This window comes from Parus major, chromosome 8 (assembly GCF_001522545.3).
Source record: "Parus major isolate Abel chromosome 8, Parus_major1.1, whole genome shotgun sequence".
Taxonomy (NCBI): domain Eukaryota; kingdom Metazoa; phylum Chordata; class Aves; order Passeriformes; family Paridae; genus Parus; species Parus major.
This window is the reverse complement of record NC_031777.1, coordinates 3,270,133-3,293,142: the sequence shown is the minus strand read 5'-3', so window position 1 is coordinate 3,293,142 and position 23,010 is coordinate 3,270,133. Positions and strand designations below refer to the sequence as shown.

General features: G+C 53.1%; 1 protein-coding gene across 1 annotated transcript; it reads right to left on the bottom strand.

Moving 5' to 3' along the window:
* Nucleotides 1–936: 936 nt before the first annotated feature.
* Nucleotides 937–21,858, bottom strand: SEC16B (SEC16 homolog B, endoplasmic reticulum export factor). The gene is made up of 26 exons (XM_015635594.3): nucleotides 21,768–21,858; nucleotides 20,200–20,533; nucleotides 19,119–19,213; nucleotides 18,508–18,607; nucleotides 18,318–18,426; nucleotides 17,048–17,189; nucleotides 16,548–16,705; nucleotides 15,920–15,981; nucleotides 14,149–14,284; nucleotides 13,381–13,611; nucleotides 12,621–12,718; nucleotides 11,614–11,695; nucleotides 11,379–11,496; nucleotides 10,804–10,915; nucleotides 10,528–10,633; nucleotides 9,751–9,891; nucleotides 6,802–6,915; nucleotides 6,075–6,147; nucleotides 3,783–4,034; nucleotides 3,262–3,332; nucleotides 2,845–2,982; nucleotides 2,587–2,694; nucleotides 1,688–1,769; nucleotides 1,488–1,585; nucleotides 1,331–1,399; nucleotides 937–1,044 (listed from the first exon to the last, which is right to left on the bottom strand). Exons 2-26 carry the CDS (start codon nucleotides 20,466–20,468, stop codon nucleotides 982–984), a joined length of 3,027 nt encoding a protein of 1,008 aa, XP_015491080.1. The 5' UTR covers nucleotides 20,469–20,533; nucleotides 21,768–21,858; the 3' UTR covers nucleotides 937–981.
* Nucleotides 21,859–23,010: the final 1,152 nt, after the last annotated feature.

The window sequence follows — 23,010 nt, the reverse complement described above, 5'->3', positions numbered from 1 at the left end:
GGCGGCTCTAAATCAGCATAAACCGCAGTGCGCGCTGGGTAGCGCCGACGCCTCACCCTGAGCTGAAAAAGTCGCCTAAGTGAGGCTATATAAGTAACCCGAAACGTCCTTGCAGGCGTCCGGGGGAAGCTCACTGCCGAGGCCAGCCACGGGGTGCGCGTCACCCGCGCCCCGCCTCGGGGAAGGTCTGAGGGAAGGGCCGCCCGCGGCCCCAGCAGGGCCCCGCCCGCGACGGGCGGGTGAGCCACCAGCAAGGGGGGGCGCCGCGCGGGCCGGCCCGGGCAGGAGAAGCCGCAGCGGTTCCCCCGCGAACCCCGGCGGATGCTCGTGGCCCCGCGGTGCTTTGAGACAGACTCACGGCCTGCGCGCTGAGTCCAATGGGTGAGGTGGGGCAGCGCCCCATAACCCAATTCAGACTACTCTCCCCCGGACACCTTTTTTTCCTTTTCCATCCTTCCACCCTCCTACCTTCCCCTCACACATCAATACTCCACTCCCACCCCTGTTTATTACTGACTTCCGACACCCCAAACCTGGGGGCCAGCAGAGGGCAACAAAGATCGTTAAGGAGCATTGTGAAGAAAGGCTGAGTGGGTGAAGAGGCAACTGAGAGGGGACTTCATTAAAATAGCTGTGTATAAATACCTAAATGTTAGCAAAGAAAGCTAAAAAGAAATAATGGACTGGACTGCAGGGACCACACGTAAGGGATGACAACAATGAGTTATACAAACCAGATGTAATTTTTGTGAAGGAGGAAGGTAGAGAGAGGCCTGGGTTCCCACCTGGGTGGCCAAACCCCTCTCCCAGCCTCACAACCCCCATTTAATGACTTTTAAATCCAGAAACCTCCCCCTTATTTTACAACACCCTCCACCAAGCAGGTGCAACCGCTGCTACCCCATCCAAAATAACCACAGACACCATTTTTTGTTAAAAAAAAATTCCTGTAATTGGTTTTTGCCGTCTGCACCCACCACCTCACAGTGGGTTGGGGTAGCGATGCCGGGAAAGCAGCCTGGGTTGGGTGGGTCGGGCAGCAAGCTGGGAAACACAGAGAGAAGTGTTGTGAGCAATGGGCTGTACCCCAAAATGTTGATTTGCCATCATCAGGATACCTCCATATGCATTCTCCCTACATTTCATACCCTCCCAGCACTGTCCTCCCACAACTGATTTACTTATAAAAAACCCTTATTCCCACGACTGGCATCGCCTAAACCCTCCTGCCCTCAGCAGACCACCTGAAATGTGGCACCACCCCAAAATCCAGGAGACACCTCCTCCCCAAAGTCAGGAGCTGCCCCCCCCTCAGGGAAAATGCTCTCACCTGAGAGACCTGGGCAGGGTTGAAGAGAGGAATTGAAGCCAATGGTGGGAGAGGTCCAGGGTAGGGAGTCTGGAAGGGCAGAAGGGAGAGAAACTTAAGATACACAAGCAGAGAGGTATCCTGGACACCCCATCACACATGGATACGCTTCCCTCACCTGCTGTCCTGCTGACTGCCTTCCATCCCCTTCTGATGAGCCTTTCCCCTCTGCAGACACTGGACTAACAGCAAAGGCACTTTCACCCTGCATTCCTCCTAGGGCCAACAACCAAAAACAAAAGCCAAATTAAAATTAAGAGGAGAAACTTCTAAAAGGCTGGTGGGGGAGAGAGGTGAGGGAAACCGTGCGGTGTTTACCAGGGTTTCTGGAGAGAGGCTGAGCCAAAGGGTTTGTCCCAGCTGTGAGAGGGGCAATGGATGGGGATGGCGATGTCCGCTCCTGAAATCACATCCACCCATTTAGAGCAGAATCTCCTTGAGTTGGGAGAAGACCTCTGCACCAGATACCACACCAGGCTTTTGGGGTACCCATTCTGCACCCATCCTGCTGCAGAGGTACCCCAGGAGCTGCAGGAAACACAGCTAAGGAGGAGCTGCAGGGTCAGGGCAAGCAACTCTGGCACAAAACTAAACCTGCCCGAGGGTTCAAAATTAGGCAGGAGGCTCTAAGCCAAGCCCAGGTACAGCCTGAGGGGCCAACATCCATGGGTCCCCTTCTGTTCTTCACCTCCTGCTGGTTTTAGAAGAATATCCTGACAGTTTTTGCTCTGGGACTGTAGGTCATTCTCTACCAGGAAGAAATTTCCAGGGGAGGTTCTTGCTCCAAGCCCCACTATCAGGGATGTAACGCCTTGTGGAGCTGGCTAGGTCTGGGATGACCACGCATGGCTGCTTCCCCCTCACTGCTGCACTTCCAATTAAAGAGCTTTTTCCTTCCCTGCATCTCCTAAAACCTGCCAGAGCAGTGCCGCTCACAGCTGCTGTGTTCCGCTCCAGCGGAGGGCAAGCGATCCCTGCAGAGTTTGCCAAGGGCTTGGATGACCTCATGGATCAGAGAGGCTATATGAATTTACAGTTATTATTAATTGAGGATTCACTTCCAGGCTAAAAAGGGCTCCCAGTCCCACTCTGTCCCCACAAAGAATGGCCATGGCCCCTGCACGAGGACAGAGGGAGAAACAGTGGGAGATGGGGAGATGTGTCACCCATTCTCACACTGCATGTCACCAGGGACAGGATGGCTTTTTGTCCCCTACCTGTGATCCTGGTGTGGGAGAGTCTGAGTCTGTCTCAGACTCAGCTTTGGGAGAAGTTTCCTTGGTGGGTTTCGACCGAAACCAGCCAAACCACCTGAATCCAGAGCTCTGGGAAATGAAAGAAAAGAATGGAAAGGGATAAGAAGGGGTGGATGCCAGGATCCTCCAGGTGCCAGCACCATTTTTCCAGGGGCAGGGTTGGCATCAGGGACAGGCAAGCTCAGCGCACGAGGCTCATGATGGCTCTGGCATGTTCACCTTGTCCTCCTCTGGCTTCACGGCCTCTGCCCTCTCTTTGGCAGTGTCCTCATCTGCGCTCTCCAAGGAGGTCCGGCTGTCCCCCAGGGAGACAGTGGAGGTCTCCGAGACAGTCCGAATCCTGGTCGGTAACTCATCCTGCCATCAGACATGGAAGCTGCCGCATGCTGTTCCCACAGGAGCTGCACTGGGCATGGTCAGAGCCCCCCTGGGACTGCTCCACACCCCGATTAGTGGAGAGCATCCCTAGGGACCCCCACATGCCTTACACAGCAAGAGCACCCACAGCAGGGCACAGCTTTTGGCACAGTGATGCAGGGATTCCATGCGAGTTCAGTGCATGGAAGGGTGGCTCAACACATCCCAGATCCAGCCAGAAAACTCAATGAGATGGTCTCCCTGGCCCCTCTGACTCACCTGCTCTGCGGGGAGGGCTGGCTGCTCCCCTCCAGGGGACATCCTGGCAGCCCAGGGCTCCCCAGCTTCTCCTGTGGAGCAGAGGGAAGGACACAGTCAAGTCTGATCCGTGGAGCTATGGATTTATCCATCAGAGCTATTTCCAGAGCTTCTACCATGCCCCTCTCCAGAATACAGCCACCCATGTGGTGGCCAAGATGTCCCCCAAGAGATCCAAAAGGCCATTTTGGTCCCTGTCCCTGCCAGCACCAGGGAGTTAGTGGCAGTGCATCTCAAGGCAACTTCTAAAGAAGAAATTCTTTGCTGTGAGTGGTAAAGCCCTGGCACAGGATGTCCAGAGAAGCTGTGGCTGCCTCATCTCTGGAAAGGTCCAAGGCCAAGTTGGATGGGGCCTGATCTAGTAGAAGATGTCCCTGCCCGTAGCAGGGGGTTGGAACTAGGTGATCTTTAACATCCTTTCCGAACACAAACCATTCTGGGATTGTGTGATTTTTGCAGGGAAACAAGGCTGCAGCACTTACCTGCTGGCAGCACTGGCTGTGGAGGGGGCTCAGCAGAATCATCTCCCACAGGGGAACGTGTCCCTTGGCCGAGCACAGGGGGCTGCAGGTCTCTTCCAACGCTGGGCAGTGGAGGTGCCACAACCTGAGCAGGTGCTGGGGACCTGAGGGACACGTCCTCCTGGGAGCTCAGTCCCTGGGGTGGCACAGGCTCAAACCATTGGTCGTACTGGTAGCCTTCACTCAAGAGGGTATCATTGCCAGGCTCTTCATCTGCAAAAAGAAAACACACCTCAGGAGTTTACAGTTTTTGTAATGTTTATAATTCTACTGGGCTGTTGCACAGATTTGTCCCCTTCTCCATGATACTTCAGCAGGAGCTGGGGGAGTGAGGAAAGACTCCAGGGACCAGGCAAGAGAGGAGGTTGGACACAGCACAGCAACAGGAACCTTCCAGAGGTTTCAAGGAAGGTGGGCTGGGAAAGACCAGGGGAAGCATTTTTAAATCCTTGGAATGTACCTGAGGTTATAAATGAACTCAGAAAGGGAATGCTATGGAAGCAAAGAGCCAAAAAGCAGCGTGCACCAGCAGCTCAAAAGAGTCTGAGGTCTCCAGCCTTTTTCCCCACTCCTGCTTGCACACCCTGAGCAGGAAAGGTTCACCAGGTAGCCTTCATTCCTGTTCCACAGCAGCACCCACCGATGAGTTCCTTGCTTTAAGCAGATTTATTCAGGGTTGGGAATTTTTTGTTTGAAAGGCAAGTTAGATTTGTTTTATTTAAAACACCCATTGGTGACAGTTGTGTGTCCTGCTTTTTCCAGCTTGGCAGCCTCCTGCCAGAACACTGGGCACTGGGAATTTCTCTCCCATTGCTGGGAGACATGGCAGGCAGGACCCAGATCCCATAGGGAAGGATTACAGCACCTCTTGACACAGTGCTATCAAGCCCTTTGCTTTGCTGCCAGCATCACCTCCAGCCCACACAGGACTGGCTTCACACCCATGAGCTGCTCCCACATGGCCTGGAGATGCTCAAAATCCACAAGGAGGAGGATGGATGCTCAAACCCATGCTGCCTGGCAAGCTCAGCTGGAACAAGTCAGGGAGGGCCATGTGGATCCCAACTTGGCAGCTGATTTCGGTTTTGTCTTTCCAAGATGGATGGATTCAGCACCAAGCCAGCTTTCTCTGCATGCAGGTCCCTCAGGTGGTGGCTCTGGATGGCCTTCACAGTGAAGAAAAGGGCCAAGCATAGGGAAGGTGAGCTGTGGAGACCACATGGAGCAGACTGGCTGCTTGGAGAAGCCAAGCCAATGGGATCATCATACCTCCAACTTCCTTCCAGGGAAGGAAAATCATAGCCTTAGCCCTGATAGCAGCAGAAGGCAATCAGGATTGATGATCCTTTTTACTGCCTGGGAGAGCTCTTTGAAAAGGAATTTGGCAGCAGCAGGGAAAGCTGATAGGAAGAAACGGCTTGAAGGAATTAGTTGTGTTTCATCCTGTCTGCACCAGCCTCTGCTCTCCACACTTCAGTGCCAGCATTCCCAGTAGAAAGGCAGATCCAAGGAGCAGGGGACTGTGTAGGAGCACCCTGCTGATGGAGGTGGGTGTGAAGCAACACCTGTCCCTGAATTCTCCTCAGTGGGACATCCCAATGGATGCCTGCCCAGCTGGGAAAGAAAAGCGCCCCTTCTCTTCCCTTAATACCGGGGCATGGTTGCATCCTGATATCTCTGGGCCCTCTGGGTGGGTTGGCACAGGAGGGGACTCTTGGGGTCACCAAAAGGCCAAGCAAAGGGATCAAAGAGGCAGCAGGGAAGGAAAAATGCTGGGTCTTCAGCAACAGGCATCCTGCAGCCTGGCAACACAGCAGAATGAACTCCCTCCTGAATCCTTTTGCTCTCTAAGTGTGAAATCCCTTTAGTTCAGCTCCAGTTTGCAACCTCACAGGACTGCCTGGGAATGGGGCCGTCTCCCCTGAGGCTCAGCTGGGAGGCTCATCCAGCACCCACCCCCAGCTCCTCTTCTCCTCCCACGGCACCCACAGGAGCCCAAAGATGTGGTAATTAGGCCCAATTACTCAGACTTTGTATGAGGACACGAGCATCGAGCCCTTGCTTTGCAGCCCATGCCTGAGGGATGCACCCAGGCAGGAGCAGCCTGTGAGCTCTGGGGGATGCAAGGAGCAAGGAGCTGCTGCTGGTAAAAACTCCAGGGATTGGGAAGCTGCTTCCCAGCCCGTGTCAGCACAGTTCTAGGCAGGGAGAGCCCACAGGGGAGACCACAACCTGCTGCTTTGTTTTATTTACCTGCTGTTGGTAGAACAGCACAGGGCAGCTCCAGCTGGGTGGGTGCCACCTCCAGAGGAAGATCATCTTCCACCTGCAGAGGGAAAACATGATAAAATGGATAGGAGAAAGGATGGCACAGGACAAAGACTAAGGAAACCATGAAGCCAGTGCAAAGGAAAGTACAGTGCTTGAGGATTTGGGGCTCACAGCCCACCCCAGGCTGCAGGAGAGACCCACACCAGCATGGACACAGCTCTTTCCCAGGAAGTGAGAGGAGCTGCAGCACCCCTGAGAGCAGGCATGAGGGGAAACGAGATGGAAAAGGCCACAAAACCAAAAGCAGATGTGAAATCTGAATGAAGAGCATTAATCCAAGCACCAGACCATGGCTAAAAGACCCAAGAGAACACCCACAAGGTGACACCCCACCAGTGACCTCTGCAATGTCCTCCCTGCAAAGGGTGACCATCACTCACCCACCAGCCCCTGCCTGCCCTCCTTGAGCCAAAACAGGGAGAGTTTTGCCCTGTGTGAAGCTCTGCAACCCTCAGGCACTGCAAGCCCCTTGCTCCCACTGAATCTGCAGGTCCCAGAGCAGAGACCACATCTCGGAGCTCACAAGCCAAAGAAGAACAACAGGTTTGGAGCCTCCATCCCCTCCGATTCAGAGAAGAGGAGGAGGATGCTCCTGCAGACAGACCACAATACAGACCAGCTGTCCCACTGCATCCTCGCTCCTGCTTACCTCCCACTCCCGGCAGCAGGCTCGGAGCTGCTCCAGCCAGTCAGGCTCCAGCGCCTGGTCCTGCTCCGGCATCTCCAGGAGCAGAGGGTCAGAGAGCTTCAGCCTCTCAGCCAGCTGCAGGGCCAGGGGGACAGCAGGGATTATCACAGATCCACAGGGATCCAGCAGACAGGCTCAGGAAAACAGCATCATTTTGTAATACGGGGGTAAAATGACACCATCCTCTTGTGCAGGATTTATTCCCTCTCCCACACCACCACAGGGGCACCAACCCATCCCATGCCCCACAGTCTCAGCAGGGATGGCTCAGCACCTCCACAGAGATGCCAAAAAAATGTGTCAAAGATGCTCCCCTCATCAGAGACAGGTACCCATCACCATCCTTTTTCCCCCTGAGGAAAATGAGTGGCTTTAGTCCCCCCTAACAGCCATCCTGGGGCACGGCCAGGTTTGCAGGACACCCCACCAGCAGCCATGGAAAGAGCCCAGCTCCCAGGGGAGTTCATCAGCTCCTCACCTACCCCATGAGGATGGATGGGAGCTGCTGTTTTTTCTGATCTGCATTTACAAATCTCTGAGAAGATTTCACAGCCTCCCAGGCTTGTCCTGATGCTAAAGAGTATTTTCTTAATATCTAAGTGAAATCTTCCCTACTGCAAATTAAGCCTCTCTATCCCTGCTCCCATGGGAGCTGTGAGAGGAGCCAGGCAGCATCCCCCATGAGCAGCCTGCCTGCAGGAGGGCTGTTATCACATCCCTCTTACCCCTTTCTCCCCCACCATATCTTGTCTAGAAGAAATAACCCTCAGGCCTTCTTCAGAGGTCATTTTCCCCTCAATCTCTTATCACCCCAGCTCTCCACTCCCACACTCACTCCAATTTAGCCCTGTCTCCACATGCAGCAGCCCAAACATGCCCCAACCAAGACCCCTGAGACCCCAGCATGGAGGGATTATCACCTCCTTGTCTCAGATATGCCAGTTGTACTCTCACAACCCAGAATAACACTATCATATTGGTGAGTTGTTTGGTTTTTTTTTTTTCTTTTGTAACAGCATCCTGTTATGCTGCTGCTCAGTATTTTTTCCATGCTCCACTATCTCCCCCAGGTCCCTCTCTGCAGTATTGCTGCTGTGTTTCATTTCTCCTGCAGAAGAGGGGTCTGTGCTGCCCTGGCTGCAGCCACCTCTGACATGGGACTCCAGCTGGGAGCAAGAGGCTCTTCTGGGGCAACCCAGGTGAGATGTAGGGCTCCCTGCAGAGCTAATTCCCTGACTGAAGGAGGTGTTTAGACAAGGATCCAGTTTTAAGACAGCTGGGTGAGGGAAGATGGCACTCAAAGCACCTTCATCCCAATCTTTACTGAATTTTTTTCTTGCTGATATCAGCCCATCAGCACCCTGATCTAGTGGAAGGTGCCCCCATGGCAGAGGAGCTGGATCTAGATGATCTCTAAGGTCCTTTCCAACCCAAACCATTCTAGGATTCTTAGGGATTTCTCGAGTTTCCCCTGGCTACTTCACGCTCCCTTATCTTCAATGCTTTGCTACAAGGCTGCCACCTTGAGGGCCACCAAAAGCCACCCAGAGGTGACTCAGCCACCCTCCACAGCCACACAAGACTCAGCTATTCCTTCCTGCACCAGTCCCCAGCAGCCATTTCTTTCTATTCCTGAACTTTAAAAAAAAACAAACTCTAAACCAGCACAAAACAGACTTCCCAGCTCCGTGAGGTTACAGCAAGACAGGACCTGCACAGCTGGACCCCAGCTTGGGACTGGGAATGGCCACGAGAGCAAAGTAACCCAGCAGCCAGCCAGGAGCCTGCACTACCTACAGACCCACTGTCCCACCTCTTTAGAAACACACCTATGCTCATCCTAAATCAATCACAGGAAAAAGGAAATTATAAGCATGATTACTCCTAAACGGGGGGAACGTTTAATCCAAAAGCTAATGTGCACTTTGATCCAGTATTAATGAACCAGCACCTGGTTGTATATCGTCCCCAGCTTCAAAAGAGGGGAAGTCTTAATCAAACACTAATGTGTATCATAATTTGTAACACAGTCTAGAACATCAAAGACAAGAGCATCTACGAATGCACTAGTTTTTCAGATGAAAGTGTTTTCTCCCAGGAGAAGCATTATCCCCAGCAGAATGGCAGATCTGAGAGGCTGTTAGGCAGTAAATAGACTTGGATGATGGGGTGAGGAAGCAGTGCCAGCCAAATTTGGGGTGAACTCAGCAGCACCCACTTTGGACAGGCATCTTGCTGCCCCTCACCTCACAGCACCATGGCTTTAGCACCTTTCACAGAATCACAGAATGGTTTGGGGTTGGAAGGGACCTTAAAGCTCATCTTGCTCCACCCCCCCTGCCATTTGCAGGGACACCTTCCACTAGACCAGGTTGCTCAAAGTCTCATCCAACCTGGTCCTAAAAGCTGGAAGAAGGTGACAAGCAGCCTCAGCACTGCCCTGGTCTTGTGAGAGCCCCACCTTCCTGGGGGACCTGGGACACTTGGCCTCGCCCCTCTCTGCCCCAGCCCCCTGCTCAGGATGTAGAGGGGCTGCACATGGTTGGGCCATGCTCCCTCTCAGTGTCACCCCAGAACACACCCCTCAGGAGGTGAAGAGAATTGTAGAAGATGTGCTGGAGGGGAAATGTGCAGACTTCTTAAGTCTGTGACATTTAGAAGTTCAGAATACCCCTCCAGACTTAAAAACATCCTTTGTTTCCAAATAACTCTGCTCCTACTTGGCAGTCAACATAATACCTTTGTTTTCTACCCTAAATCCTTGGGGATTAGAAACCCTGTGGAAGTGTTGGCTTTGCTGTACTCTGCAGCAAACCCTGGGGGGCTGCTCAGAGCTGCCAACCACCCCCACCCCAGCAGGCCCTGAGCAGATATCAGGCCCTGGTCGGGATGCAGGAGGTCCAGACTCACCCTCACCACCTGCCGCGCCAGGACGGGGTGCGCGGCCGGGTCGCGGCACAGGAGCGCGGTGGAGATGTGCTCGCAGTACTGCAGGGCCTGGGCTGGCAGCCCGTGGTCGGCCAGGCGGGAGGCATAGAGCAGCTTGTACACCTTGGGAGAGGGAAGCAGAGCAGCCACGGGTAGGAGCAGGGAGATGGATGAGGCTGTGGGTGCCCTGTGCCATGGCACATCACCCCAGCGTGACACGCGTGCCTCACATCGTGCACCCAGAGGCCACTTGCAACCTGGGGCCACTTCCACCCATCCTCATGGAGGCATCCAGCCCCAGCTCCTCGAAAAAGGCAGCTTCAGAGAATCCTAGAATGGTTTGGGTTGGGAGGGACATTACAGCTTGTCCAGTTCCAACCCAGGGACACCTCCCGCTGGACCAGGTTGCTCCAAGCCCCATCCAGCCTGGCCTTGAACACTTCCAGGGATGTATCCATCCAAATTCATAGTGCCCAAGGCAGCAACAGCTGGATGCTGCTTTGCAATAGGAAAAGCTCACCTGTTACCCAGAGGGCAGGAAGGCAATGAGAGCTGAGCAAGCACTGATCAGACACACTGTGCCGCCCAAAATCTGCCCCGCATGAGTCTCTTGGCCAAGGCAAACTCCTCATCATTCCCAAAGCCCAATAAGGGGACAAGCCTCAGGAACAGCTTGAATTCCAGGCTTCAGGGAGATGGGTGCATATTTTGGGGCATGTCTGAGCTCCTGCACAAGATGTAGTTGAGCATATCCACTACCTGGAAGGAGAGCAGGAAGGAGGCGGGCTGTCGTAGGTGCTGGCAGTACTCGAAGATTTCCATCCTCTGGATGGCCTCTGTTCTGGCAAACTGGGAAAACGCCTGGCTGCAGAGGAGAGGGGCAGGGTCAGCGAGCAGGAGCAGAGCTCCCTCCCCAGATACCCCCACACAGAGCACACATTAGCAGCAGTGAATATAAAAAGTGAGATCCCAGGGATGGGGAAAACGTGGCACAGGTGGCTCTGGCAAGAACTCCAGCCTCCAGTGCTTGCTCACCGGTGGCTGCTGCCCAGCAGGGCCATGCGATCTGCCTTTGCTCCAAAGTAACCAAAAGGAATATCTGCCATCAGGTAGCAGAAATGAGCTGCTTCCACTGCTCCCTTGCTGGCTGGATGGGAGGAAAAAGACAAACAATTAGAAACATCACCACAGCTTTGCTTTGGAGGTCCTCAAAATTATGCAAAAATGCAAACCCTCACCTTTCTCCCCATGCAGACCCTGATCCCTCCCCTGTCCCTGTTTTTTGTCTGTTTTCCTCAATTAATGCTTTTTGTTTCAGGAGGTTTCAGTTCAGTGGTGGAACTGGGTGGGTCTAAGCCAGGCCAGCTCCATCTCTTGAGGAGTATTGGCATAAAATCCCACCACTGGGAGCAAGGCTCGGTCCCTGCAGTTACCCACACCTTCCCTGGGCCCAACTGCTCCAGGAGGCTCCACAGGAGCAGCTAATGGATGTGCCTGATTCATCTGAGGATCCACTGGTACCTCAGCCATTCCATGTCTCAGTGGGGACACACACGGTGACATTGCAGGGCCCGCCCCTGTAACATCTGTTTCCACTGATCCCAGCTCACCCAGAGTGTCTCCCATGGTGACAATGGCTCTCTGGTTCAGCTCCATGTCTCCAACCTTGTTGGACAGCATCACAGCCAGGTGGGGCCTCCAGTCGCCCCACGTGGCATCCCCGCAGCACTGGGGGGAGAGGAGGAGAGCGAAGGTGAGCAGAGATGGTCACCAAAAGATGGGTGTCACAGGCAGGTGACAGCACAGGGGGGAACACATGCCAGGGCCAGCCTCTTGCTCACAGACCAGTGCTGCCTGAGGGATCCTTCCCGACATGAGCTGGAAGAGCGTCTGCAGCGGGTCATTGGTGGCCAGTGTGCTGGTGAACCTGTGAGGAGACAGCAGAGAAGGGCTGCACCCCAGGACACCAAACCTTCATTCACCTCCCAGAGCACATCCCAAATGCCCCAGGAAACTGATGTCTTGAGGGGTTTCCCAGAGAATCCAAGAATGGATTGAGTTGAAAGACAACTTCTAGTCTAACCCTCCTTCCATAGGCAGGGACACCTTCCACTATCCCAGGCTGCTCCAAGCCCAGTGAACCTGGCCTTGGACACTTCCAGAGATGGGGCAGCAGCAACTTCTCTGGACAACCTGTGCCAGGGCCTCCCCACCTTCAGAGGGAAGAATTTCTTTCTAACATCCAATTTAAATCTACCCTCCTTCAGCTCAAACCATTCCTCCCTGTCCTATCATTCCATGCCCTTGTAAATAGGAGACAGAGAGGATCACCATCCTCTGGGAAAGATGATCTGTATTACCTTCAGAGCAGGCAGGTCTCCAGGACAACACTGCATAAAACCTCCTTAAAAGGATTTGGGTTCCACAAGACAGAAAATTTCTGCTTAACTCTCCCTGAAGGGATCAACCCAATCCAGACTAAGCACATTAAATTCCACCAGAAAATGCTCATACGAGTGGGGTGAACAGCTGGGACTAGGCTGGATCACAGTGAGGATGGTTCAGCTCCCCCTGCCCCGTGGCTGTCTTTGCTAGGACAGCATGGGCAAAGCCAAAGACAGAATAAATTAACCATCCCTCTCCAGGGAATGGCTTTTCCAGCCCCCACACCTGGTTTCTCCTGTCCATTGGGAAGTCTGAAGGACTCAGGCCTATCTGGATGCCTTCTGTCCCCTTTGCCCCCTCTGGAAAGGCTCCAGCTGGAATCAATGCTCTTTTCCAGTTTGAAAGGATAGCAGCCATGGAAAGCCAGCCATGAAACATCATACCTTGCTTGAGCTTCTCCAACTTACCCAGTGAGGACCCAGCTGTACGTCCGAGGGTCCATCTTGCTAGACAGGAACAGGGCATGGCCCCACAGCTGGTTTCTCATGGCCCAGACCAGAGCATCCTGCAGTTGAGGGGGAGAAGAAATAGGGTTTGCACCAACTCTGCTTCCCCCCTCTTCTGCTCCCCCAGCTCAGAGAAGAGTCCCAAAAACTGCTCTGGCTTTAATTAGCATCTTCCAAAAATCTCTTCCACGTTCAACTCTCTTCCAGGTCCCTTTGTCCTTCTACCTTGAAAATTTACAAGAACTTGGACCTTCAAGGCAATGTTGTGTCCCCTAGATTTCCAGGTGTGCACTGCCTGTTAGCTCTCAGTGCCATGGGATCCCAGTCTGGACACCCAAGCTGCAACCCTCCTCTCTTCTCCTTGTGCCTTAGGTCTCCTGTGAGATCACATAGCTGCAAATGGGTTTGGAACAAGATGACCCTTAAGGTCCCTTCCAAAGCAAACCATTCTAAGACTCCTTGAAACTAAATGTGGTATAAGTGCTGGTAAAAGCTTCTGCATCTTGTCTCCACTTGGGTCCCCCATCCCAGTTCCCAGTGGTGGGAAACACCACCACTGGTGACATAAGCTCTGTTGTACAAACACAGCTTGGAGGGTTGATCTCACAACCACAGCTTCCTTCTCTACCACCCTTCCCTTTAAAACCTGCCTGAAGAGGCCAACAGGTCCAACAAGAGAAAAACCTTCAGCCCCTCATCCTGGATCCCACTCACCACTTACTTTCTTCCTGCCATAGTAGAGGAGCTTGGTGAACTTCTCCACTATCTGTGCCTGTGTCTCCACGACGGGAGGGACCTCCCCGGTGATGAGGTCCAGCGTGCCCGGCTGGCGCGATGCCCACTCGTCGTCCGCCAGGCCCACCAGGCTGGGCGCAGGGTCCTGCCTCTTGTACTTGTCCTGGCGCCTGCAGTCCTGCATCAGCAGCTCGGCCGCGTCCGAGCCCACCATGGACTGGGAAAAGGAGGGAATGAGGCACGTGGAGGTTGCCCCGCCAGCAAAGGCTGACTTCCAGCCTGCCCCCTTCTCACACCTGTATCCTCTTCCCAGTACATCCCCACAACAAGACCAGCTTTGGCCACCAGCACGCAGGTTTGGAAGGAAAAGGACTCAGCACAATTAGCAGGACCTTCACAACACTCCCCTTCATGACTTCATCCACCTGCTCCCAACAAGCAGACTGGATTGGGTGTATTTCAGTGGATTAAGGGAATGGCCCCTGTTTAAGTGCTGGCTCCTAGATGAAGGTGGCACCAGACCCCTTCATTGGGCTGTTGGTAGTTCCCAAGGACAAAAAGCAATCATGGAGAAGGATTTCCTCCAAATATCCAGGCAGCATCAGACTGAGAGATATTGGTATGGAAATCAGATCCTCTTAAGGATCACCCCTTCCCCCCAAAAATAGCAACTGGATCAAGAGACACCTAAGGGACATATTATTTGTCTCATTTCCAAGATCAGAAGGGTCATCCACTTCCATGGGATACCTACCCCATTCTGCCTGCAGAGGAGGACCAGGAGTTTCCAGAGGAGAGAGGAATCTCTGCCCCTCTGTGTTGAGAAATCACAGCCTGTGGATATCTTCTGCTGGCAAAACATCATCACATCCACCTTGTGCAGATCTTCCCTACAGCAGCAGAAAGAAGCATCAAAGAAACCCAAGGCAAAGCAATCCAGGGCATCATTCAGGCTCAGTCCCCAGGTTCACTGATGGGGATGCCAAAGATTGCAAGAAAGAGCTGGAGGAAAGAAGACCCCCAGTACCAATGACCACTTTTAAGTTCAAACACACTCAAATTTATTGTGACTCTTAGCAGATCTCTGTGTTCCAGGGGTGAAAAGCACATTTCAAACCCACTCTTTGCCCTCCTGATAATATTTTCCTCCATCCATCTGCAAAGCAACTGTTTGGATTTTTCTGTGCACCCATTACATCCATGGATGTCCAAGGCTGCAGAAGCAGGCACAGTCTGTGCTGGAGGCAGAGTGGAGAGTCACTCATGTGACCACAGAAACCCTTTGGGACTGAAACAGAAGCCCTTAAGCTATGTGCAAGCAGAAGTGCTGCCATACAATAAAATAACCACACAGTTAGAAAGAAAGGGTGGATGAGACAGGAGAGAAACTGCAGGTGGAGATGTTGATCCTGACTCAATCATTCCAATGTATTATATGGAGATTCCTGATGTACCCTTTGGCACAAGTGGTAACCCAGAATCAAAGAATGGTCTGAGGGTTGAAAGGGAGCTTAAAGCTCATCTAATCCAACCCCCTCTGCCATGGGCAGGGACATCTTTCACTAGGCCAAGCCCTGTCCAGTTTGGCCTTGAACACTTCCAGGGATGGGACATCCACTGCTTCTCCTGGCAACCTGAGGCCTTACTATCCTCACAGGGAAGAATTTCTTCCCTATATCCAACCTAAAGTTCTCCTCTTTCAATCTGCACTCTTTCCCCTTTGTCCTGTCTCTACAGTTCCTGACAATGAGACCCTGTCTGGCTTCCTTGTAGCCATCTCAGATACTGGAAGGTGTGTGATGTCTCCACACAACCTTCTCTTCTCCAGCCCCAACTTCCTCAGCCTGTTTCCATAGCAAGGTTGCTCCAGTCCCTTTTTATCCTCCTCTGGACTTGCTCCAACATTTCCATGTCCTACTTATGCTGGTGGCACCACAACTGTTTGCAGCAGCCCTCCAGGTGGGTCTCACAAGGGCAGAGTACAGGGGGAGCTCCAGATCTTCCACCCAGCTCCTGTGTATACACAGCTCTTCTGCTTGGTAAATCTTTTTCCTTTTCTCTCCCTGTTTGTGTTGGGAGTGGCCAGAAATAGAGACAGCCTGATGCAACACACCCTGATTCATCCCCAGGCTCACACTGGATGAAGGGTCTGACCCTGCTGTGGCTCAGCCATATCAGGGGACAAAAACCTCAGGGAAAGCAAAGTCACAGGTTGACCCAGGGCTTTAGACATCCAAAGAAACACAAAAATATATCATTTTCCTGAGACAAAATGAGTACAGAATAAGGTCAGATGTATAAACCACACTAAACCCACATCCTATGAATATTCAAAAAAAACGTCCCACGATCCAAACTAACCCACACTGCATGAAAAGGGCTGGGATCCCAACCTGAACTTAGACATGGCCTTTGTAGGTAACTCAAAACCACAGGGACCCTTTCAGTCTGCCTTGAGCTCACGTCTCCTCATAACAGAGACAGCCAGGAGGACCCAGCTCTTGGACCTGCCTGTGCTGCCATACCTGGCCAGGGGCCCAGGGAAGGCTTGCAGCTCCTCTAGCTCTTCTGTGCCATGAAGGATCACCTAAAAAAACAAAAGGAAATTCAGCAGCTGGACTCCAGCAATCAGCCCAGCCCCATCTGGGCTATTGGAAAGCCAGTGCCTTGGCCAAGGATTCCACAGTGCCAATGAGCCCTGTGCTGTCCTAAGGTAACCACAAAGCACAGACCCTCAGCTGTCACATGGACTCCAGCACTAAGGTCCAGTAAAGAAATGTCTGCTGAGATGGCACCTGCCTCCTTCTGGAGGTAAAATAGGAGACTGGAATGCTGTGGTGGACTCGGGGCATGGACAAGGCCCCTGTACTGGAGCTCCTCAGGAAGATGAGTGGAGTTCTTTGGAGAGGTACAAACCACATCTGTCCCCATGAGCAGGTCACAGGCACCAAGGGTTATGGGGATGAAGGCTGAAAGCACCACCCAGGCACAATGGAGACTCAAAAGTCCATGTGGGATGGACAGAAGATGGAGCAAGGAGTTGGAAGGTTGCTGAGGAGGCTGCTTGGGTTATAACTATATTTGAATCCCTCAGGGCAAGAGGAGCCACTCCAGGGAGGGGACGGGGGGCCTGAAGGGCCAGCTGTGTCTTACCTCCAGGCTGTGCAGCTGGACACGGGGCAGCTGTCCCTCAGCAGGGTGGTGGGGACACACCAGCACCAGGTGGCCCCCAGCTCCAAAGCACAGCGCCGTGTGCAGCTGTGGGAACTTGAGGGGGACTGCTGGGGTCGGGGTGGACACTGAGGGCACCCCTGCAATGACACACAGGCCACTGTGAGCCACTCACGCTGATCACACACCACATCCACTATGGAGGACTTGACCAGGTCCCAACCTTGTCCCCCAACTTAAGTAGCCTTCCACTGACCCCTCCATGCAAGAATTGTCCCCCAAAGCAGCAGATGTGCACAGCAGCTCCTACACCTACCCAGGGAGAGCCCCCAGACCATTCACCACCCCACAGCCCCCCAGTCATGCCTTGTGCCTGCACAACCTCCTTCAGGAGAAGACCAAGCTGAGAGACAGCCAATATCCTACCACCAGCCATTTATTCCCTTGCTTCCCCCTTGTCAGAGCCCCCCATTACACCTCACCTGTTTGTCCCATGTTCCAGGAGCCTGGAGGCACAGGGTCGTAGTGGTCAGCACCATCACGGATGTACTGGCTGAGCTCATGGCTGCTGGAGCTGAGCCCTGACTCGTGGTACTGCAGGAGCAGGTTGGGCTGGCCTGAGGGCTGTGAGGATGGGAGAACACACAAACCTGGCTCAAAAACTAGGGACACTGCTGATTTCCTGCTCCCAGGCACTGGGGCAGGCTCTGCTGCTCCAGGAGAGTGCCCAGCAGGAACAGCACAGGCAGTTCCCATCCGAGCAGCTCACACCCCACACCAGCTTGGATTCACCCAACAGCTTAGAAAAGTAATTTACATCAGGCACAGCTGTAGTCTGGCAGCTTTTCCTAGCCCTGACATAAACTCCTCACCACAGCCAAGGAGATGGGGCTTGGAAACCCAAAAAAGCATCACCCAGGAGCAAAATCACCAGGGCAGCTTTGATTTGATCTTTAAATTTTCTCTTGGCAAAACCCAGCAGTCAGGACACAAGTGTGATGGGGCATGACCCAGTGGACAGAGCTGACAATGACACACAGCTGTCAGCTACCTAGGAAGGACAGAATCATGGAATCATGGATTCATTAAGGTTGGAAAAGCCCTGTGAGATTGAGTCTTACCATTAATCCAGAACTGCCATGTTCACCACTAAACCACATCCCCAGCTGCCACATCTACATGTCTTTAAAATCCCCCCAGGGATGGTGCCTCTACTACCTCCCTGAGCAGCCTATGCCAGGGCTTGACAACCCTTTTGTTGAAGAGATTTTTCCCAGTATCCAACCTAAACCTTCCCTGGCACAGCTCAAGGCTGTTTCCTTGTGCTCTGTCACTTGATATGAGGGAGAGGAACCTGATCCCCACCTGGCTCCAGCCTCCTTTCAGGGGGTTGCAGAGAGTGACAAGGTCACCCCTGAACCTTCTTTTCTCCAGGCTGAGCCCCACAGTCCTCTCTGCCTCTCCTCATCAGGCTTGTGCTCCAGACCCTTCCCTAGGAGAACTAATCCCACTAAGCCTGGATTTCTGTCCTGCTCCTGGCCTGAGCATTCAGCCCTGCACCTGGGGGAATGACACCCCAGCAGATGAGGAGATCATCAACACCAAAAACCCACTGTAATAATCCCCAGGGACAGTCAGGCACCAGTACAACATAGCAGAGGGGCCCTTTTCTCAGCTGGAGTGGGACACATGGATCATTCCCACAATCTCTGAGAGATTCTTGTCCTCCACCCCTGCCCATCTCCAGGTTACCTCTTTGGGCCGACTACCAGCCTCTCCCGAATCACTGCCGAGGGTTCCTTCCCCTGTCCCTTCCCTCCTGCCAGGGGAGGTGCAGCTCTCCTCATAGCAGCTGTTGGTCCTGCAGGTGGGAGCAAAGGGAGACACGCTGAAGGTCTGAGATTTTTGAACCACCCCAAACCTGCTCATTTTGCAGCTTTACCTGTCCTGCCATGGGGGGCCTGTGGCCAGGTTGGGGTGGTAGCCCCTGTAGTAGTGCTGGTCCCGGTAACTCTTGCTGTAAGACTCTCCCTGTCTCAGGTCTAGAGAGAATCAAGATTCAGCATTATCCCACCAGGGCAACAATGAAGTTGCAGAAGAAAAACCAAGAGTCATGGCAATTTGCCATGCCCACTCAGTTTGCTTCCAAATTATCCCAGCACATCGGAATATGATAATGCCTTGTACACCAACAGAGCACCAATGTCATTTTCTCTTTCCTCCCTCCTCTCCTGTTCAGGCCAGAAACAGCAAAGAAGAGGCCCTGGCTGTCCTGACCACACAGCACCATCAAATTTGGGCTGGAACCAGGAATGACATGAGTTTTCAGCTATGGTAATGAAGATCAACCATCCCTTGGGTGGACCTAGCTCCTGCTCATGTGTCCTAAATGCAAACAGGGAACCAGCACTGCACCAGAGCACCACCCAGGAGTGTGGGCAGGAGAGAGAGCCCTGGAAATGTGCAAGCCTTGGGAGAAGAACCCATCCTGGGGAAAGCCTCATTTCTCCTGCAAGCTGCCCCCATCCCCAGACCCAAAGGATGAGCCCATACCTCTGTCAGGCTGCCACCACTGGTGGCTTTGGTAGGGGTAGCCATCCCTGTAGCCAGCTGCAGGATACTGCCAGTGGGGACCTTCATAGCCCTGCCTGGAAAATAACACAACACACTGATCTGGCAAAGAAAGGGTTCTGGGGTCACATCTAGGGTCCCTCCTGCTTGGGACCTCTGGAGGGAAAAAAGGTGATGGAAATAAAGCCAGGTGTCCTGCTTGGTGCCAGGGCCAGAAACTGGTCCAGCATCACACCTGGAAGGAGCAGGAGGAGGTTTGGATGCTTTGCCAACCCCACCTATGAGAAAGCCGTGCACTGCAGTTTCAGGTGATGCCCAGTTTTATGGAATCCAAGAATGATTTGGGTTCAGACAAACCTTTAATGGTCATCTCATTTCGACCCCTTCCATGGGCAGGGATGCCTTCCACTAAACCAGGGTGCTCCAAGCCCTGTCTAACCTGGCTTTGAACACTTCCAGGGATCCATGGGCAGCCACAGCTTCTTTGAGTAACCTGTGCCAGAGCCTCACCACCCTCAGAGAGAAAATTTACTTCTTAATATCCCATCTGCAACACACGACCTCAGCACAAAACCCCACGTACTGACTCCATAATTCACTGAGGGCAATAACTCAGGCAAATCAACCCAGATTTGCTGGAAGCTCTTTCTCAGCACTGAGAGCATCCTCCAGCCCACATTTTATCCTTGCACTCTCCACTGTTTCAGCAGCTGAGCTTGCAGGCTGCCTCTTGCTCCTATATTACCGCTTGTATTTTTATTGTTCACCTTGCACTTAGGAAAAAAGAACTTCATTTAATCAAATCTGCAAGAAAAATGCACCTCGGGGCTGCGACGGAGCTTGTCAAACGGCAGCCACGGAAATCACAGTTTTAAGAGGAAATCAGAGCTGCAAATGCTACACAGCCTTAAATATTGAAGTCAGGGGGCTGCTTGAATAGCTGGACATCACCTAGAGACACGCTGTGTCCCCATGCAGTCACAAGGGCAGGACCTGTGAGCAGTGAAATGGGCAATTCTTGATTTATGGAGGTTTCCACGGGCAGGGATCAAAGGGATCTCACCTGGAGTGGGGCTGGCTGGGGTAGCTGGTGTCACAGGGCTCAGCACGGGAAGCTGGCCGGCGGCTGTCACTCCGGGGCTGCTGGCCCTCATCCCGGGGGTGGCCAGGGAGGTGGCTCCCGTGCCAGGAGCCGGGGCGAGGAGCGTGCCCTGCGTGCAGGAGCTGCCTCCGCAGCGGTGCCGGGGGACCCTGGTGCCCCTCTGCCCATGAGCCCCGGGCTGCCGGCCTCTCCCGGGGCTGGGGCGGCTGCACAGGGGCCCAGGGCTCCATCACAAGCTCCCCAGCAAAATCCTCGCTGGTTTTGGGAAGCTTAAGCCCCAAATGGCTTTGGTGGCCTGCAAATGGTAAGTCACAGTGTGTTTGATCAGCAGCTTCTCAACCCCCTCAAAGCCCCCTTTGAAGCCCATTGCCAGCTACTCTCTGCTTTTTGGGAGCATCCTGGAAACCCAGGATCCTTTCCAAAATGCCCAGAGGCAAGGAGAAGTCATCTCTACATCTTCCTAAACCTGAAGCTCCCCTTAAAACACCAGGATGAAATGGTCTGTCTTTGAAAGCAACAGACATGCATCTCTTCCCAGAACAAGAACCTCAGAATGCTTTGGGTCGAAGGTGACCTTAAAAATCATCTATTTCCAACCCCCTGCCAGGGGCAGGGACACCTTCCAAGGCCCAAGGCCCCATCCAAGCAGATTTTGAACACTTCCAAGAGATGAGGAGTTTCTCTGGGCAACCTGTGCACCGCCCTCACAGGAAAGAATTTTTTCCCAATACCTAAATCTAAATCTCTCCTCTTGCAGTTTAAAACCACCACCCCTTGCCCTATGGCTACAGGCTCTGCTAGAAAATCTGTCTTTATCTTAGAAAGCCCTCTCATACCCAGATAGGATCCTCCTGCACTCCCAGCTGCAAAGCTCCAGCACTCACAGCCCCCTCAAGCTGTGAGAGGGTGAGAAATCCCCCTCACCTCTGTGACACAGCAGTGAAACCCCATTTGATGCACAGCAAGGGAGGGGATATTGGCAAAGCTTTGAGCAGGACGAGGAGTTTTGCTCAAAGAAATGAGCAGTCAGGGAGAAATGGAGGTTTGTTCTCGTGAGCTATGGGATGGGGCAGAAACAGGGATTTCCTCCTGCCTTTCAGCTCCAGCAAGAATTCCAAGCAGGCACCAGGTTTAGTTACAGCAGTCCCATGCGGAAGAGGAAATCCTGAGGAGAGCCCAGGGCTGGGTGAAGCCCCAGCTGCCGGGGGGATGTCACCCACCAAAGTCACCCAAGTCCCCCACCACTACAGGCCTCCCCAGTGCAGGGAGGTGGCCAGATGCTGTCTGAACCCCTCCTCACTCCTCCCCCTCAAAGTTTAAGGCACTTTGGGGTAATTTCAGGACTGGAAGACACACAGGTCTGAACAGAGGTGGCTCAGTTTGTGGCTCTCTAGGTGACATCCAGGTACACCCTTGCCCTAAACAGCCCCCAGCCACAAACATCCAGGCACCCATTCTTTCAGTCCCACCAAGGGCCCACCCCAGTTTTTGGCCAGAGGTTCCCAGCACCATCCTCCCCCCTCACACACCTGCTCAGAGGCTGCCGGGGCCCTTCCTCTGCTCCCTGTTGCCACTTCCAAAGTCCACTTCCACATGGGCCAGTGGGCAAAGGGCAGCCTCTGCTCCTCCGCCCCGCGCCGGCCGCTCGCTCGCTCGCCTCCCGGGGGATCCCCACTGCTGCTTGCATCCTGAGGGTCACCTGTCCCATCACTGGGGTCTCCTCCCAGCCAAGATAAGGAGCACGCAGCCCTCCGAGCTCAAAGAAAGCCAGATATTTCTCCTGGGGAGTTTTTTAATGCCGTGAAGTCAGTTGGAGCTGATAGTGATAGGACAAAGGTGAACAGCTTTAAGCTGTAAGAGCAGAGATTTAGATTAGATGTTAGGAAGGAATTCTTCCCTGGGAGGGTGGGCAGGCCCTGGAACATGGTGCCCAGAGAAGCTGTGGGTGCCCCTGGATACCTGGAAGTGTCCAAGGCCAGGCTGGACAGGGCTTGGAGCAGCCTGGGGTAGTGGAAGGTGTCCCTGCCCATGGCAGGGGCTGGAATGAGATGAGCTTTAAGGTCCTTTTTAACCCCAGCAATTCCAGGATTCTATGAAGTGTCTTCCTTGATACATCCTCACATCTCCTAAATCTTAATAAACAAAACCTGAAAGGTTTAATTCAGACCCAGCCACAGGTCAAGCAAATAACATCCATCCCACCATGTTCTCCCCAGGGCAGAATTTGGGTAGGATGGAGCTGGGCTCCACCCCATCACTGCCTCATCTTGGTCATTAACAGCACTATAATGCCCTTGTTCTCTAAGTGACCAGGGATTCCTGCCTGGAGACCCTATCCTGAACTCCCCATGGCACCTTAAAAACTGAGACAACGAGCAAATTAAGGTAAATGATGTCATAGGAAACCACATTAAAAGCTAGATATAAGGTCCATCATCTGCCACCCAGCAGTTTAGTGATGTCTCACCTTCTCCCCCATTCCCAGAGCCTCCAAATTACCTCCAGTGTAACACTGACTGATTTGGGATTCACAGGCAGGAGAGTTTGCTTTGCATCATGGTGGCACTGTCAGAAACCCCCTCCTTTAATGATGTTGAAAGACTACATATATTATAGCTTCAGACCTTGAAATTTCCACCCTGCTGGGAGAGTAAGAAATTTTCCCTGGTGATCCTGAGAAATAAGCACTCAGTCTCTGCAGAATTCAAGATTTCAAGTAAAAAAATATCCTTAGCACTGAGCCGTAGAGAAATCCGACTGGGAGAAACACAA